The sequence below is a fragment of the Heloderma suspectum genome, chromosome 14, assembly GCF_057233095.1.
Source record: "Heloderma suspectum isolate Gila_16-S chromosome 14, 16-S_ref, whole genome shotgun sequence".
Taxonomy (NCBI): Eukaryota; Metazoa; Chordata; class Lepidosauria; order Squamata; family Helodermatidae; genus Heloderma; species Heloderma suspectum.
In genome coordinates, this window is record NC_139471.1 from 22,140,508 (window position 1) to 22,157,943 (window position 17,436).

Here is a 17,436-nt window from a genome sequence, read left to right on the forward strand (position 1 = left end):
CTCAGTCAGTCACCCAGATCAGCTGCTGTTCTGGGGTAGAGATTACAGAGCTTAATGATGAGCTGCTCTAAGCTGCAGCTGATGCCAGACCCTTCCCCCTTTACACTTAATTAGCCTCATTAATGAGCTCTTCTGCTCTCCACAGAGAGGGCGTCCTCCCTGGAATAGCAGGCAAAAATACCTCTCCCAGGTAGATGTGCTGAAACCCTTAATTATGGTTCACATCTGACTCTTGACGAGGTGATGGATGGGTGAGAGTGTTTAACCGGAATTGTGCTTGTTTACAATGGCCCTTATGTGAAACTGTTAACTCTTAAAATCCCTCAAAATGCTTTTAAAGAATGTGTGGCATTAAACCATAAAACAAAATCAGGCCCTCCAAGATTATGTTGCTTTTAAAAAATATGGTGGGTGGGGGAGAAGAGCTTCTGACCCAGTTGAAAGCACATGTAAGCATCAAAAATGCACTTAATTGAGTCCTTGTTGCCACGCAGTATTGGATTGCTTGCTATAACTTTCCTGGCAAGCATTAATTAAAAAAATAGCTGTGACTCTGGTATTTGTTAAAGATACCATATCCTTTAGATTTCCAGTCTTTAAAAAATTGATGAACATGCGTACAGATAAAACATTCAGTCTGTAATGAATGAAGGTGACTTGCTCATCAAAAAGGACTTGAGCTGAAAGCTAAGTTGCCCTGCAAAGACTTTCAAGGCTGCCAGAGGAAAAATACAAACTACCAAATGCACTTTATCGCTACTTAAAAATATTCTTCATGATAATTAAAAGCTACAAGGTCCACCACAAAACAGGTTATATCTTGATAGGGTTGCAGTCTTTTCACCCAGTCCTCCTCTGCTGTTTGAAGTGGATGACTAATGAGCCTTTAATTTTTGTTCTTTATGTAAATTCTTAGTTTACCTAATCTCAGGTGGGTGACAGTACTTGAGCAAGAGACACAAATCGGAGAGCTGTAAAAATCAGGTACCTCTAAAACGTGTAAAAACATTTCCACTCCTTTGAGTTAGCCCTAGCCCATGAAATCCAAGCCAAATAAAAATGTTTTGATAGCATCCTTTCTGAAGGATGCTGGGTTTTTGGCATGTCTCCGGGAATAGGGAATTCCGCAGCCATGGTTTGTTGACAAGAGAGTTTTTTTGCATGTATTTGTTCTACAAACTTGGCACATGGGCGGTGTGATGAGCAGGGTGTTCTCACAGACATGACCAAAAGATACTCAAACCAGCCAGAGTAGCAGGTGCTGGAGGAACACAAGAGGAGTTGGGCTTGGTGTTTTGGGTTTCTATCCCACAATATACCCGGAGGGCGCCATACTGGGAGGAAGGTCTGGAATTTAGCAGGTTCTGTGACTCTTTTGTAACGGCAGCTTTAACACAGGTACTGGCATCAAAGGTGTGTGTAATTCCTGGGTAGCTAAGTGTGACTTTACAGGGTGGAAATAATAGTTGCATGCATCCAGGTTTGGAGGGGAGCTGCCTCGGCGCCTTTTAGCCCTCCGACTAGCTGTCCATCTGCTCTCTGTCAGAATGTGTTAGGAGTGTGTTTGGACTCATGCCCCAGAGTTTCGACGCTGAGCTGGTCATGTGCTTGTCTCCACGACAACTCAAGGAGATGTGTAAACTGCCATGCTCTGAGCCAGATGCTTCTCTGCTCATGTGATCTAATTAGATGGTAGCTTCCCCACACACACACACTTTCCCCCTCCCTGTTGTGATGGAGCTCAGTGATGTTGCCCTGCTTCCGTGGCTGAGGTGTGAAAGGAAGCTGTAATGGGGATTGCAGTGGACACGTGGACAGGCTTTATATTAACACCCTTGCAGAAAAGCACCCCTTCAGTTGTTGTGTGCAAGTACTGGTCCCTTCGCCAACTCCAAAAGCCCACCATGCAAAATTATGAGGGTGGTGCGGAGAAGGCAGAAGATCTAAGAAGTGGGATCAAGAACTTTAAAGAATGCCTGGGATTCATTTGGTGTTCTTTGCCTCATTTGAGGGTGGGAGGCAACAACAACTTGCCAACAATACAAAGTCCACATTATTCTTCACAAAAAAACAGACTGCAACATTCAAAGTGGGGGTGGGGCACCCTTGTCCACTTGGGGCCATCCCAGAAGCCATGGCTCACTCCCAGGGCAGGAGATGGGCCATAAACCCTGTACCCTTTCTTCTTTTGTTTTTACAGAATTGTTGCTTTCCCTGAGTGCGCTTTCCTGGTGGTGGTGGTGGTTTTATAAACCTTCAGCTTCTTACAATTGCTTCTTACAATTTCCAATTATTTTGTTGTTTTCTGCTCGCCGATTGTTCTTTCTTTGTCTTGGCTTCTATGGTTTGAGTTATTCTCACACACACACACACCCCTAAGCACCCCCATGCTCAGAGAGGATTTGCTGTAACAAAGTGAGAAATCCTGCCACTGAAGGATGCTGTTCTTTTGACACCAGTCCGGTGACCTCCACTGATCACGTACGGATAAGATATCCATTGTAAATATGTTGCATTTCATTGGATAATTAGGTTTCCTTGGAGACCATTACACCAGCAACAGCAGATAAATGTGACCTTTTCCCAGCTACCTTCCATCACCACCTTTGATTAACCTTACTGGAACTCCAGCTTCTAAGACTGCCATCTCCCCTAGCCCATCTTCTCGGGTATGGCTGCAAATCCCATTGTGTAGTCAATTAGCAGATGGAATTTTCATGTCTGAGCATGGTCGCTGCACCCACCTACCAGGGCAAGAGGAGCCAAGAGGGCTGTACACCTGTCACCATGTATTTTGCTGCATGTGGAGAGAAGGAGCATCATTGTGTCTCTAGGGAAAGAAGATAGCTCAGTTGTGGTAGAGCAGGGCCCCCCAATCTTTCTGGACCTATGGGCACATTTGGGAATTTGAGAGACTGCTGTGGGCACCACCACAAGATGCCTAATCAGTGGATCACCACTTCAGCATCTACCTGTTGCGTCTATGGATCTGAGGCTGTGTTTTATTCAGCAAAAACTTTTGTTCGGGTCTACTGGACACCGCAATGTCTCTTTAATAAGGGATTGTCTAATTTGGCTAATTGCTGGTTGTGCAATACAGCTAATGCGTCTTTTAAACATATGCTTTGGCAATGTGCAGTAGCTGCTTTTTTGTGGGGGGAGGTTATTTACACACAAATTTTGTACTGGAACAGTCTTTAATATTCACTGATGTACGTGCTCTTTTAAATTATGTACCCACTTCATAGGAATTAACAAATGGTCAGCGTAAATGGATTGTCTGAGCCTTTTTGACAGCTAAAAGACTGCTGTCACAAAATTGGAAGAATAAACACTCACCTACTACAATGTAATGGGTTGAGGACCTTACAACACTTTCAGTATTCAAACGGGTGGCATATAGACATCACCTTCAGATGGATACTTATTTGGATATTTGGTCTGCTTTTCTTGAAGCGTATGTATAATTGCTAGAAGGTTGTATGCATTTCATATGTATTCATTGCTATGGATATAAACAAATCCATGTATGTATATTTTTTAAAAATGGAATTTAAAAAAATTTAAAAGTTTTGCAGGTGCTTGTGGGTGCTACATTGGGGACCCCTTCACATTGGAGCTGCTTGTGGGTGCTCTGGGGACCTCTGTGGTAGAGCTTATGTTTGCATGCAGAAGGTTTCAGGTTCAGTCTCTGGCTTCTTCAGTTAAAAGGACCAGGTAGCAAGTGGTGGGAAAAAACATTCTCCTCCCGAGACCCTGAGAAGGCATTCCCAGTCAGGGTAAATGACTGTGCTGCATGGACAAATGGTTTCACCTGCTATGAGGCAGCTTCCTGTGAGGGAGGGACTCAGTTTCCCCTCAGCAACTGGGTTTTTTTTACTGCTTAGGGCAAGACATTCTAAATCCAAGAGCTGCTTAGTGGTGAAGAGGTGTACCAATAAAGAGTGTGGGATCTTCTTTATTGGAAGATCTTAAATGGGTCACGCTTCATACAATCAGATGTGCTACACACCCAGAATGATACATTGTCCCAGCAGGCTGTTTGGTCTGGATGTCCCTCGGCTCTTCTTTCAATTCCTCTATTTCCTGATAATGGGAATGATTGTAAACAGAAGAGGGGGTTAGTCAATCTGGATTTCAAAACTTCATCATATGTTGGGGTCTAAAATGTTAAATAAAATATTCACTTAAAGAAAAAGTTGAGGCACAGAGGAAAGCGGAGTCTGTTGGGTCTAATTGAATGTGTGGACCATTTATTCTTTATGGGCTGCTTTTCTGGCCTCCGGTACTCATAGCTCTTTGCATAACAGAAATCCTTCAAGTCAAAACTCCTCTGCAGATTCATTTTCTTCCTCTTAATAGAGTTTATATGCAAAATTTATAATCCAGTCTGAGATAAGCAGACCCAGCACCATAAATCGCTGCAATCTCCGTTGCTGGCCTTTACACCCTGTTGTGTCCTTAACTGTCGCAGATACTTTTCCTACACACGTAAAAGTTCCATTGTGGCTTTAGTATACCTTGAGGTGCTTTATGAGCATGCAGCATTTAGAAATGTTTGTAGAATTCATCCCTGGAATAGGCGGCAGGGGGAATATTAACAGCACCAGCTCCCGTGTTGTCACAAAAGTGACACGGAAAATGGTTGCCTATGCAAATTGCACTGCAAATCTGGTTATTTTTCACCAGATATGAAGCGGTAAATGCCTTGTTCTGCTATTCCTTTATTGTCTTCAGTGGCAGCAACCTTAGAAAAAAGGAAGCTGGCAGCCAGAATGACACCTGTGTCAATCCATTCTTCCTTTCCCATTTGTTTCCAAGCGGCAGCAGCTGCTGCTTTTGCATTTGCAGTTAGTCCAGCTTCCACTTTACTTCTGTGTTGTCTTATTAAGGCCAGATTAAAGGACCTTCTCCCCCACAAGCAGACCTGTTGGGAGGTGTTGGATGGATTTCCCTGCTGTTTGGGCCAAGATGTGTGTGCAGATTGTCTTTTGTGCGTGTGTGTGTATTTGTGTGGGGGGGTCCCTTTATCCTCTTTCTTTCTACTTGGAGGATGAATCTAAGGGGGGACAATTTAGTCTGATTCCATGAGCATCCAGTTCCTGCCAGCCCAGTAGCTGGCCACCCTATATAACCCAGGCTGCAGTTGCTTTACTCGCCAAGGGGGTATTTATTTAGGACCACACCAGACACAGGTGCCAGTTTGGCCAAGCGCTTAAACATTTGTAGCTGGTGCTAGTCTCTGGCCTCCCTGACATTACACATGTAGCTGTTCCAACAGGTGATGAATGGAGGCTCTTTCGTGTTCGGACCCTTAGAAGGTGCAGATTAAATCATGGAAGGGTTTATTCACAGCTGTGAGGCCAAGCCTGGCTTCCTAAGACAGCTTCCTACCATCAGTGCCTCAGTTTACCACCTTGGGTGTGGTGCCACCTGCCAAAAAGAGTCCAGGGCTGCTTAGCTGAAGAACTCTTCAATGCCAGCCTGCTAGAGTTTGACTTCCAGAGTTCCACCTTCAAAGTGGGGGTCAAGTAGAAGATACCACATTGCCACTGGGTAGGGGGAGGAACATTGCGGTTAACATGGTATGGCCTGGGAAGCACTTGACCCTGATGTGATATGATCCAGGAGAGGCAGGGAACAGCCAAGAGGAGTAATCGAGGAAGGTGATCTTTTCTCCATGGGAGAAATAAACGTTCTGTAAGGCTTCCCTCTGCTTTTCATATGGAGGGTGGGGTGGAGACCAAGAAAGGATCAGAGGTTTACAGGAACAGCAGTGTAGTTCTAGAGCAGCCTTCCCCAACCTGGTGCCCTCCAGATGGGTTGGGAGTTGCATTCCAGCCCATCTGGAGGGCACCAGGTTGGGGAAGGCTGCTCTAAAGTTGAATCACAGGAGTGGGGGCAGCGGGAGCAGCAGCTGCCCTCTGGCTGCCTTGCCCATTTGTCTGCTATGAAGCCTGTCCCCCAAACCCTCGGCCTTCATATGCAAACGGCTGCGTGCATTTTTTTTAACTGGAGCGTAAAAAGGCGTCTGAGTTAATTTTACATGAGTTTAATTATTATTACTCTTTATTACTGCCACTTCTGAAATGCCATAAATGTGTTTACTTGCTATGCTGCAAATGTGTAAATTTAAGTGTGCCAGGGACATGGGTTGGGGGAAGAGCTGGGTGCCCCTTTGGTAGATGTGTAGCCAACTTTGCCATTAATGTAACTCATTTCAATAGACAATGCTTCCCTTGCCCCAATAAAGATGAAAAAGGGGGGTGCTAGATTTAAGTGATGAAAGCCCAATCTCTTTGAAAAGGCCAAGCAGGTATTTGCATTTTCTTTTGGTCCATTCAAAACAAATGACAAGTTGTTCATAACACTGCATAGCATCCAGAGTATTTCTGGGATAAATGTTAAGTTATGACTGGGGCTATATTTTTGCTAGGGCTTAGCTTAGAAACCTGCTTGTTTATGCCTGAACTTTGGAACATGTGAATTAGCAAACACTGCTTCTGAGCATGAGCCAAAAGCCTTCCCCTTGCTTCTGAATAACCACCAAGAAGTCCCTACACAGCTGATGTTGGTTGTATGACTTCAGGCCAAGGTCCCCAGCATCTCTTATGTTTAGAGAGTTAACACAGGGCAATAACTGAAGAATTGATTGGTTGGCCCACATGGCAAAGGTGTGTGTAGGGGGGACGACACTATAGGCCTCCTGTTCTGCGTGCCCGGAGGAAGTACACGTGTTGGTCATTCTCTGCTTGTTGGCGTGTCGTTGGGAGTTACCACCATTAACTGGTGCAAAAAGGTCAGAGATTGAAGGGGAGAGATTTCAGGGCAGAGCAAATATAGATATAGAAGGAAGGATAAATTACAGTAAGAAATGAAGTGCTAGGAGGAATGACCTGACAGAGTTTCTTTAGGGAGTTCAGCTTCACTGATCCTGTACGTACTTAGATTTGGGAGAGAGCCTTCATTCTTGGATTACCGAGAAGAGGGATCCTGCCTCTAAAAATAGCTCTTGAATAGCCAATGGAAGGGGACAGTAATTGTTGCCATTGTATTTTCAAATAGCCAGGCGAAAACAAGGACAGTGACTGGCTAAAAATACCCGCTCTTGGCGACTCTGAGTCGTAGGCACTGTCTAAACAACGAGGATTGGGGGATGGGGGGAGACTTAGTGTAGCCAAATCTCCCCAGAGCCAAGAAAAAATTGGTAAAAAGAAACGTTTAGCAAAATCCTAGGAAAATGTATAGGAGTACAGATGGCTGATTGGTCATTTGGGAAAGCAGTAGTAACTACTGAAGAAGATATATATACGTTTCCTTTATTTTGTGTGGCCTGAGTATAGGGGCAAGTGAGCTCTTCAGGAACAAAAAGGGAGGGTAGAAACAGAGAGACTAGAAAATATATCTTGCAGCATCCAGTGAGGTTTTGGGGGGGATAAAAAATTCCTACCGTTTAAGTAGCTCCTAGCTCCATCTTTTATTCCTAGTTATCGCCACTCACTGTGTGTGATCATATCTGGAATTAGAGTGTTAAATGTTTTAAATGTGTCAGGGGTAAGACTTGGTGACTTTTTCAATTAAGTTTCGATGGGAGGGTGGGGGAAGAAAAGTTCTGATTTAACATACAACTGACAACATTCCTGGTTGAACTCTTCACTGGCAGGCACCTGAAACGTATTACAATTTTGAACAGGCGATAGGGAGGGAGGAAGGAAGGACAGGATCTCTGATCTCGTAGATTAAGCCATGGAGACAACCACCAAATGACTAAGCCAGGGGTGATGCAAAGGTGATCACACACACAGGTCTCGAAACTGTGTGCTGGGTCTGAACCTCAGGAATGTCAGACATTTTCCGGCCCAGTCCAGTTCTGACCCAATATTGGGGTTTCAGCATTTGACAACAAGTAGGTAGGATGCTGACTGAGCAAACCTACATCTTACATTCTGAGAGCCCTGCTCCTTAGCATACTTGACATAATGGTTAATCCGGCCTGTCCCGTCTCATTGACAGTGATTGCTCTCTCTTCAGAGCATTTGGGAACATTTACATTCATTCCTTCCTCCAACCTTTTTTCCAGGGGGAGCCCATCACCTTCTGTGAAGAAACATTTGTCTCCCACCGGTCTGCTGCCATGCGACAGTTCCTCCAGAATGCCATCCAGCTGCAGCTTTTCAAGCAGGTATTGTGGGTTGTTAAATGAAAGAACAATCTTCACCCCCACCTTGCCTTTGTGGACTGTGATCTATACTGGGCTGTGCGCTGTGAAATATGGCTGGCCACTTTGTTTTCTAATTAGTGTAATTTATTGGTCAAATTGGAGTGTCTTCTACATTATTCTTCCCCCAGTCTAGCTGATGAACCATCTTCAACAGCATTGTGGCATTCTTCAGTATTCTAGAATAGTAAAACTTTATGCACTCTTCATTCTCCTCCTCCTCCAGACCTCCATTGAAAGTTTTGCCCTGTAATTTTACATTGGGAGGTCCTGTCAATGAAAGCTTGCTTCTTGAGCAGTGGACCCTCCAGCCTTCGAATAAAACGAAACGTGGCTGTTTGGGGCCTCCATTCACTTGAAAAAGGAAGCAAGTGTTAGCACATTGGCAGGAAGGGGTTCTTTGGTGCTGTAGGAAGGCCTGAGTGACCCCTTCCTGATGCACTTTCCTTTCCCTCTCCTGAAGTTTATTGATGGCCGCCTTGATCTTCTCAACTCTGGAGAAGGCTTCAGCGATGTCTTTGAGGAAGAGATCAACATGGGAGAATATGCTGGTAAGGAGGAAGCCTCGCTTGAGTTTGTGGATTTCATTTAGAAATGCAGAGCAAAAGGAGATGGCCCATATTTGGACCAGCTTATTTTTTAATAAAGTAATCTTGCCCTAAACGTTTAAGAACTTTAAAGAGGGAAGTAATAGAAGTTTTTTTTCCAAGGGATGTGCTGCATGGTTCGTCTGTGGCTGGTTTTGAGTCCTGAGATAGAGCAGACAATTAGGTTGCAGGATGGCTGTGCTGGTGAGGTTTTTAAGTTCCATTAGGGGACAAAGCAAGAAACAAAAACAGCGAAAAAAACCTCACACACAGGATTAAGCATATTTATAGCTTTATTGTTGCACTTTCCAGCTGCCATGGAAGGCAAAACCCAGGAAAAAAGGAAAAATATTATTGCCACTAGTATTAATAAAGCTAGAAACAAATTTTGAAAGCACGCTACTTTCAGATGCAGTTTAAGTCAGAATTAATAGTTTTGCCTAGTGGTTGTAGGATTTATTGTGTTGTCTCTTGGGGATTTCACTTATGGGCTTGTGGGCTGTCAGGTGTGGCAGCTTTGGTTCTTCTTCAAGGTGGTGCGTTGACAGGTGGCTCTTTGATCCTGAGATGCTGGTATTTTTCCCTTCATCCCACCTTGCTCCTGAAGCCAAACTAGGAGTTCTGCAGTCAGGGCAGTAACTAGGGGAGGAAGCAGCCTTGGTGCTTAACATGAGGGGAGGCGGAAGACCACACAAACAACCCCAGAGCAGCTTGCTAGATTTAAACAAACCTGCTTACTATATTTGGATCAAAACTTTTAAAAAGCACTCCCTTTCCCTTTTAAAAAAAGACAAATTCAGAAGAAACTACCTCACAAATTGTCGTATGGTGGAGTTTTTAGAGGGGGAGGCTGAAATAGATGCCTTCAACATCGTGCCGTGGGGTCTGCTGATAGATGGAATGAGTGCTGTCATTTCTCACCTGTGTGCTGTCTCTTTGTGTCAGGTAGTGACAAGCTGTACCACCAGTGGCTGTCGACGGTTAGGGTAAGTGCCCCTGCAGCCTTGTTGTTGTTCAGTCGTTCAGTCGTGTCCGACTCTTCGTGACCCCATGGGCCATAGCACGCCAGGCCTTCCTGTCCTGCGCTGTCTCCCGGAGCGTGCTCAAGTTCATATTCATCGCATCGGTGATGCTGTCTAGCCATCTCATCCCCTGCCGTCCCCTTCTCCTTTTGCCTTCAGTCTTTCCCAGCATCAGGGTCTTTTCCAGGGAGTTTTCTCTTCACATTAGGTGGCCAAAATATTGGAGCTTCAGCTTCAGTGTCTGTCCTTCCAATGAGCACTCAGGGTTGATTTCCTTTAGGATTGACTGATCTGACCTCCTTGCAGTCCAGGGGACTCGTAAGAGTCTTCTCCAGCACCACAGTTCGAAAGCATCGATTCTTCGGCGCTCAGCCTTCCTTATAGTCCAGCTCTCACAGCCATACGTTGCAACCATAGCTTTGATTATACAGACCTTTGTCGGCAAGGTGCTTCTGACTATGCTGTCTAGGTTGGCCATAGCTTTCCTCCCAAGGAGCAAGCGTCTTTGAATTTCATGGCTACAGTCACCATCTGCGGTGATCTTGGAGCCCAAGAAAATAAAATCTGCCACTGCTTCCATTTCTTCCCCTTCTATATGCTCCTTATTCTGGCTTCTAGCAGTTTCTGTTGAAAGCTAGCTTTGCTTAAAGGTGCTTCTGCACCCCCAAAGGTGTTTCTGCACCAACTCTGCTGGCACTCCAAATGGTGCTTTTCTCTATCGTTTTTGTTTTTGCTGAAAGTGCAGGCTCCCTCTTTGCATTTCAGAGTACCACTCTTAACATAATTGATATAGATGAACTGTGCCATATGATAAATATTTATGAATAATAGATCCAAAATAGTTCCCAGGAGTTGATGTTAAATGATCCCTCCCTCTTCATGTTACACACATTTAAAATAGTAATGGAGAAAGAACTAATTAGCAGGAACTATCATATTACATTCTGAGCCCCAACTTACCCCAGGCAGAGTTTCTGTACAGTAGAGAATGATGATCAGGCATCCTTGTTCACTAAGGGGTCTGAAAGAAATAAAATAAGTCCTCCAAAAATATCCGGCTGGCTTCTCTGATGTTCTCACAGAATGCCAAATAATGTTCCAAGAGCTGCAGAAAGAGAAATACTATGAATTAATAAAAAAAGGTCCAGAGCTCAAGTGCATGACCATTTGTAATAAGATTTGTTGGAGTACGTCTCTCTGTTAATTTCTAATTAACTAGTATAGGGCCAAACTTAATTACTGCTTCAAAAATATCACTGTGCCTGGGTCAGCCCTTTATTGTGTATGCATACATGCAGTGGCAGATTATCCATCTTTTGTGCACAGCAGATTTTATGCATCAAAACAATGCATTATGCAGCAAAAGTCAACGTGCACTACAAAATAAATAAAACACTAACTGGGCTGCTAGATTATTCTGTCTGACATATCAGAGCCTTGCACACTTTTTGTTGGTGTCTCCTGTACATGAAGTTCAGGCCTTTTGGAATGATCTGTAGATGGATTTCACCTGCCCTCATTCCTCCTAAGTCGCAGACCTCAGAGGAAGAGGAGACCGAGCACAAAACAGCTTCAGACTGATGGGGGAGAAGAGACTCTGGACATGCAAAAAACCAAGTATTTTCATATAATAAAATTCTGTTAGGAAATCTCATTCAGACTGAGGCATTCTTTCCTGACTGAGCTTTGAAAACCCAGCAGCCCTTCCATGTTTAACAGATGTAGCCTTCCCACATTGTAAAATTTAGGTATGAACTGAGCAAACATTGAAGAGCAAATATCTGATTATTCAAAACAAAATCAGATGCTAATATCTAAATTTTCACCCTGCTTGCTCTTTAAACATTCAGATTTTGTAAGTGATGTATCCAGAACCCATGGTATGGCTCAGGATGCCCCTGGCACCCAGGGCCCTATAGCAATCGGTGGAAATTATGTTAAATGCTTTCACAGAAATAAGAGATCTGCTCCTTTGCATTCAGAACTAAGTGTTATAATGGCACTTCTGCTCCAGTAACACTTTACTGCTTTGTTCCATTTCCCATGTAGAAAGGAAGTGGTGCCATATTGAATACAGTCAAGACAAAAGCAAACCCTGCCATGAAGACAGTCTACAAGTTTGTAAGTGTCAGAGTTGCATAGCTTGAACCAAGTGTATATGGGAATAGTGGGAGGTTGTTTTAAGCCCACCGGATGGTCTGTGCTCTACAGTTCCCATGATCCCTCACCATTGGCTATACTGGCTAGGGCTGATGGGAGTTGTAGGCCAAAACATCTGGAAGGCCGCAAGTTGCCTACCCCTGGTCTACATATTACAGAACATGCGCTGTATATAAATCAAATCCATAGGCATTTCAACAACATTGGGCTAAAAAGCAGGTCATTAATAGATGGAAAGTGTTTTTAATTGCATTTCATTGCAATTGAAAGACTTTCCCGGGATATTTGCCTTCTTCAGGGAGCAACTCAAAGGCTACATAATGTAGCAAGCTTCATTATTAGCTCTTTGTAAGTCAGACACTGAAATGACCACCAAGGTGCTTGCATAAAAATGGGGAAAATCTTCAGATATGGGAGAAAAATAAATGACCCGAGTACAAAAGAAGGAAGGAAGGGAGGAGGGAGGGAGGGAGGGAAGGATTGGTCTAGTGTGAAAGTTCTCATTCATCCCCTTTCTCCCTAGTGCTGTTAGACCTTCAATAGGATTAAAAGAAGGAATTTAGGAAAATGTGTATGTAATTATATGCCATTCAAACAGAAATGTAACATTGGCACTTTTGAGGATAAGTAGCACGTGGATACTGAGACTTTAAATTGCAACCAGAAGCAGAGAGATTCTAGAGTAAACACTGGTGCTGGTTGAGGAAAAGGCTACAGCAAGATGGGAGTTCAGCCAAACACACATATAAACCCAATGCAGAAGAGGAACATTAGAGAGGGCAAAGACGTACACTGAAGCACTGGAAATGAGTATCTTTCCTCCTTCGTAGGATGGGATGTCACAGACAGAAAATTGTTAGTGGGAACTTTGGTGGAACTCTCTCAAACTTACCATCTATCTTTAACGGCAATACTACTGAGACTCCTTGTGGAAACCCAATATGAATTAGAATAGTTTTCAAAACCTGCATCCTCCCCCCACCCCCGGTCTCCCATTCCAAATCTCACTCTGAGAGGTGATACATAACAGCTAGCTAGGAAGCTTCATACGCATATGAAGTATGCTGATGAGCCTTACTCCTATATCTTGCTGAGATGCTGAAGGTTGGATTCTGCCCTGGTAAGAAGCAACTGGGCTTCTCACCCTTGTAACTTCACAGCAGAGATAAAAATAATTAGAGGATAGAACAAGAAACTAGGCTTTAGAAGGGGGGTATTCTCAGCAAACAAAATCTCTTTTCCCCTCATTAAAGATTGTTTTTTTAACCTCTTGTCACTGTATTTGTTTTTATACCCATTATGTCTTCAGCTTGATGGCCCAATTTTTTTCTCTTCCTTTTCTCAGTAATCAGAGAAGGTGGGTCTTGATGGAAAGAAATCAAGCCCAGTTGCCTCTGGAGCCAGAAAGGGATTTTTGACTTAAAACTAATTTCTCTCCATCCCTCCCTTTTTCACGCAGGCAAAAGATCATGCAAAAATGGGAATAAAGGAGGTGAAAAACCGCTTGAAGCAAAAGGTACTTGAAGTTTGTATTTTTTTTTAAAGGTATAAAAAATACTTGGCCAGAAAAAAAAGGCATTATGTGATCAATAGAGAGCTGTTTGGTGCTGTGTTGTTAACACACTTCAAAATGCATTACCAGCTGTCCTGGATTTTTCCCACTGTTATAAATATTCACAGACAAAAACCAAATACATTAAGGTCTGACGTGGGATTTGTGCCCCTTGTACCAAAAGTAAAAAAATAAAAAATGAGATAAGGCAAAGCCAATGGAGGTGGCCTGCCTCTTGTTCATGGGGGAGCCACTGAAATGTTCCCTTTTCAATTTCTCTCCTGTGTGGAAAGTCAAGTGTCTCTGGGCCAGTTCAGTTGTTACAACTCACTATACAGGAAGTGGTTTTGTGCTGAAAAAAGCATGAAAGTCTCATGTGAATTGTCCACCGTGAAGATGGCACACATACCTGTTCTCTGTATCCATGCAGCAAAATGTGCACATGTGGGATGGCCAACTTAGAGCTCACACCTTGTGTGTGACACAGATGTAACTTTTACTATGTGGAAACACCTTCCAAGTAGAAAATTGGCAATGGGTGAACCATCCCTTAGCAACTGTGCTGGTCCTGCACAGCAAGGGAGGCTTTGTCTCCTATTGAACCAGCTTATTTTTAGCATGTTGGAAACAACCTTTGGAGTTGCACAAAACACAGTGTCCAAGGGGGTGGGTGGGGAGAATAAAAAAACAGGAGGGTGATGTTATATCTCCAGAGTGATGATGAACTCAGTAAAATTAATCATTTTTTATTATTATTGGTTAATTAAAGCCTCTTTAGTCCCCAGAGAGGCGTACAAAGATCAGTAGTAAGTTGGTCCATGCCCTCAAGCTTACAGTCTAAAAGTCAAGGCACATAAGGAAAAGGGATGGGGAAGGAAGAAGGAGAAAAACCCTCAGGCACAAATTCTTAAAGTTATAGTTATTATTGTGACCAGCTGGGATGGAAACAGTTCTGGTCACCTGATGGAATGGCTGCTGCTAGATGACAGTTGAGAAGGGAGAGCCAAAGGCTTCAGGTGTCTCAGCAAAGGGGGTGCAATAATTCCACTTCTCTCCCTGTTGGAATGGCTGCCACTAGTAGTGTGTGACAGAGGTTTCAGAAGGTTCTACGCGAGACCTACAAGACTTGGGTTGCCCACCCCTGGACTGCCCACCAGTTTTCTGCCCCTGCAGGCCCATCTCCCTCTGGCACAACAGATAATGTAAGGTTGGGGCAAATTCTCACCACCTGTTCTAGCAAAAAGTAACAAACTCCCATCCTGCCCCTTGCTACCTCAGGCTGCATGTTTGAGTGCATGGATGTTCAAGGGAAAGCAGGAGATGTGCCAGGACATGGACAAAAGCTTATCTTGAATGTGTGAATGCTCATCTGAATCTCCACAAATGAAATAAGTGAGCTTCCTTTGTGTAGCTGCCCCCACATCCTTGGGAAGCGCATACAGAGTGGTTCATACCCCGCTGAGGGTGGCATTGTGCTTGTAGCCTGTCCTGCTCCCAGGCTGCCCCCTTAGATTTAGAGGTGCCATCATCATCTTTCCATATTTCATGCATCCCCAGCCACTTCTCTCACTCCCTACAGGACCAACAGCTGGGAAAATATCCCACCTGTTCCACATAGGGACTGGCCAGCACCACATACACCAAAGACACTATAGTGTTGTGGCCCAGTTGTCTTAATTTTTATCCCCATCATTCTCTCTTCTTTTTGCCTTAAAATTGGATTTCCATTCTTTTAATGCTTCTCAGCCTCCACCAACAATTGCAACCTAGTCAACAGAGTCCCAAATGCCCACCGCCTTCTGCTCCCTCACCCAGCCTGGTATTTTTCTTAGCCTCATCAACAACCGTTGAAACTACTTCTCAGCCTGGTGATTTTTATTGAAAGGGGGAAGAGAACCCTCAACATCTCCTCTGAAGTACTGTGGGCTTTGCTCTTCTTCGACTCACGTGTCTCTTTTTCTCTCCTCCTCTTCACTCTGACAAGCACAACATGGTGGAGAAGTAATGTTAGTGAGAGATTTTACCATATTTGAGGTGAGACGAATAACAAGATCTCCCCCAGTAACAGCCCTCTATTTTCTAGGCACACCTTTGAACTGGGACTGTTGACAGATCCATTAGCCCAGCCTGAGCCATTTTCCATTTGGCTTCTGCAGATATCGCCTTTGGTTTCATTCACTAATGACAGGTTTTACTTTTGTAAGTAGAATTCTGCTTGTGTGCAAGGGAGAGAGAGAGAATAGGAAGTGAGCCTCTTTCCCCACCCCCCAAGAAGTGGTGGTGTTCCCCCATCTTCTCGCTGACTGATTTGAGGCTGCCCTGTATCTGACCTCACTACCTCTCTGTATATTTCCCAGCATTAACATGAAAAGTGCCCCAGCTTTTGCCGGAGAAGAACCAAACCTTAAGCCTCACCTTTGTGGTCTCAGTTGCCAAATAGGAGTGGCTTTTCTGTACGACAATGGGAGAAATTTTAAAATGCGCTGAAGACAGGGAAGCAGCTTTCTCTGACTGTGCATAGCAATGATGACCTCTCAAATATAATCAAGAGCCCATTTTTGCCCTTGGTCTGCTCCAGCTCTGGGTTTGAATTGCAAATGGGAAATGCCGAGTTGACCTCCGGAGAGGTCAGCCTGGTGTATGTAAGGTCCTCCTCTAATATGATCACTGAGATTGGATGGGGCTCCCTTCCCATCCCTTCTTCATTTGTGGTCTGGGGTTTTAAAAGCATCTGCTATCATTTGCACGGCCTCTTTATGACTGAAAGCAAATGATCGTTAACAGAGAACAGCGTGGCAGCTTCATTTTATGCCCAATGACACTTTTTATAAAAGTAAAAGGCAGCCTGTTTGCCCCATTTCACAACTGGAAGGAGGTGGCCCATGTCAAGCCATCCCCTTACTCTGCCTCCTTTGAAACCCAACCCCATAGGCCTGGGTGGCGCAATGAGAGGGGGAGGATGCTGCTTTCCAGCCCTGCAAATGGTTGCAATTCAGAGCTCTGTGAAGGGAAGGCAATCAGTGGCCAGCTGTAAACGAGGTGACTAATTTATTTGCTACTTCCAACTATGACCTTGAACTTTAGTCCCTTTGCCACACCCTTAACACTGTATTTTCAGGAGACCTTTTAATGACACAGTGCAATGGGTGGGGTTTGTTCTGTGCTGAATCAGTGTGTTGATGAACAGATATTCCTTGGGAAAATGTGTACATAGCTGGGCACAGCTGACACAGCAGAGAGAAGTTCCTTATCTTGACTGATTTTTTATATCACCAGGGCAATCCTGACCAGGATCCTCTGAAGTAAAGTGGGCTCTTATCCCATTGTTTACCCCAACACCCACTTATACGAGCTGGAAGAGAGACTTGATACTCTTGAATCAAGGACATGACAGAGAGAAATGGAAACTGTACAGAATTCTAGTGGTCTCACCAGGCCACAGATTCTTACCTTCTGGGGCCCACATACCATGCCAGGATGGAGAGAAACGCCCACTGCCTTCAGTATTCCAGATAGATACTTATCCATAGCGGGCAATTCTGCAGTATTTTGTAGGTAGCCAGTTCTATTGCCATATTGGCCAGGCAGTTAGGAAGTTGTTGTTGATGTTCAACTTTTATCTGTATATCAGAGCAAAGATTCCACATAGGAACAAACATTTTAAGTGTGTTTTATCTCTCCCCCCTCCCCCTGGATTAATTTTTCTCAATGTGAGGTCTTTCCATGGGTGTTTCAGGCTTAAAGTTGTAGCTTGCTTTGGTGAATGTGGTGGTCAGCTCAGGAAGAGCCTCAACACAAAGGAAATTTGACCCATTCAAGTCTGCCGAAGTTGCTCAGTGTGTTTTAAGAGCGTGCACCATTACCAAGTGGCTGGTTGTCTAGCGTGGGTTGAAATAA

The 17,436-nt window shown here is 44.1% G+C and overlaps 1 protein-coding gene across 1 annotated transcript in view; it reads left to right on the plus strand.

The window, feature by feature from the left end:
* The window catches only part of DENND1A (DENN domain containing 1A), a 296,658-nt gene that overhangs the window by 242,568 nt on the left and 36,654 nt on the right, over positions 1 to 17,436 (plus strand). Inside the window, exons 14-18 of the mRNA XM_084820777.1 lie at positions 8,081 to 8,182; positions 8,682 to 8,769; positions 9,751 to 9,791; positions 11,877 to 11,948; positions 13,447 to 13,503. Coding sequence (XP_084676903.1) covers positions 8,081 to 8,182; positions 8,682 to 8,769; positions 9,751 to 9,791; positions 11,877 to 11,948; positions 13,447 to 13,503 — 360 coding nt within the window. The remainder of the gene's footprint in view (positions 1 to 8,080; positions 8,183 to 8,681; positions 8,770 to 9,750; positions 9,792 to 11,876; positions 11,949 to 13,446; positions 13,504 to 17,436) is intronic.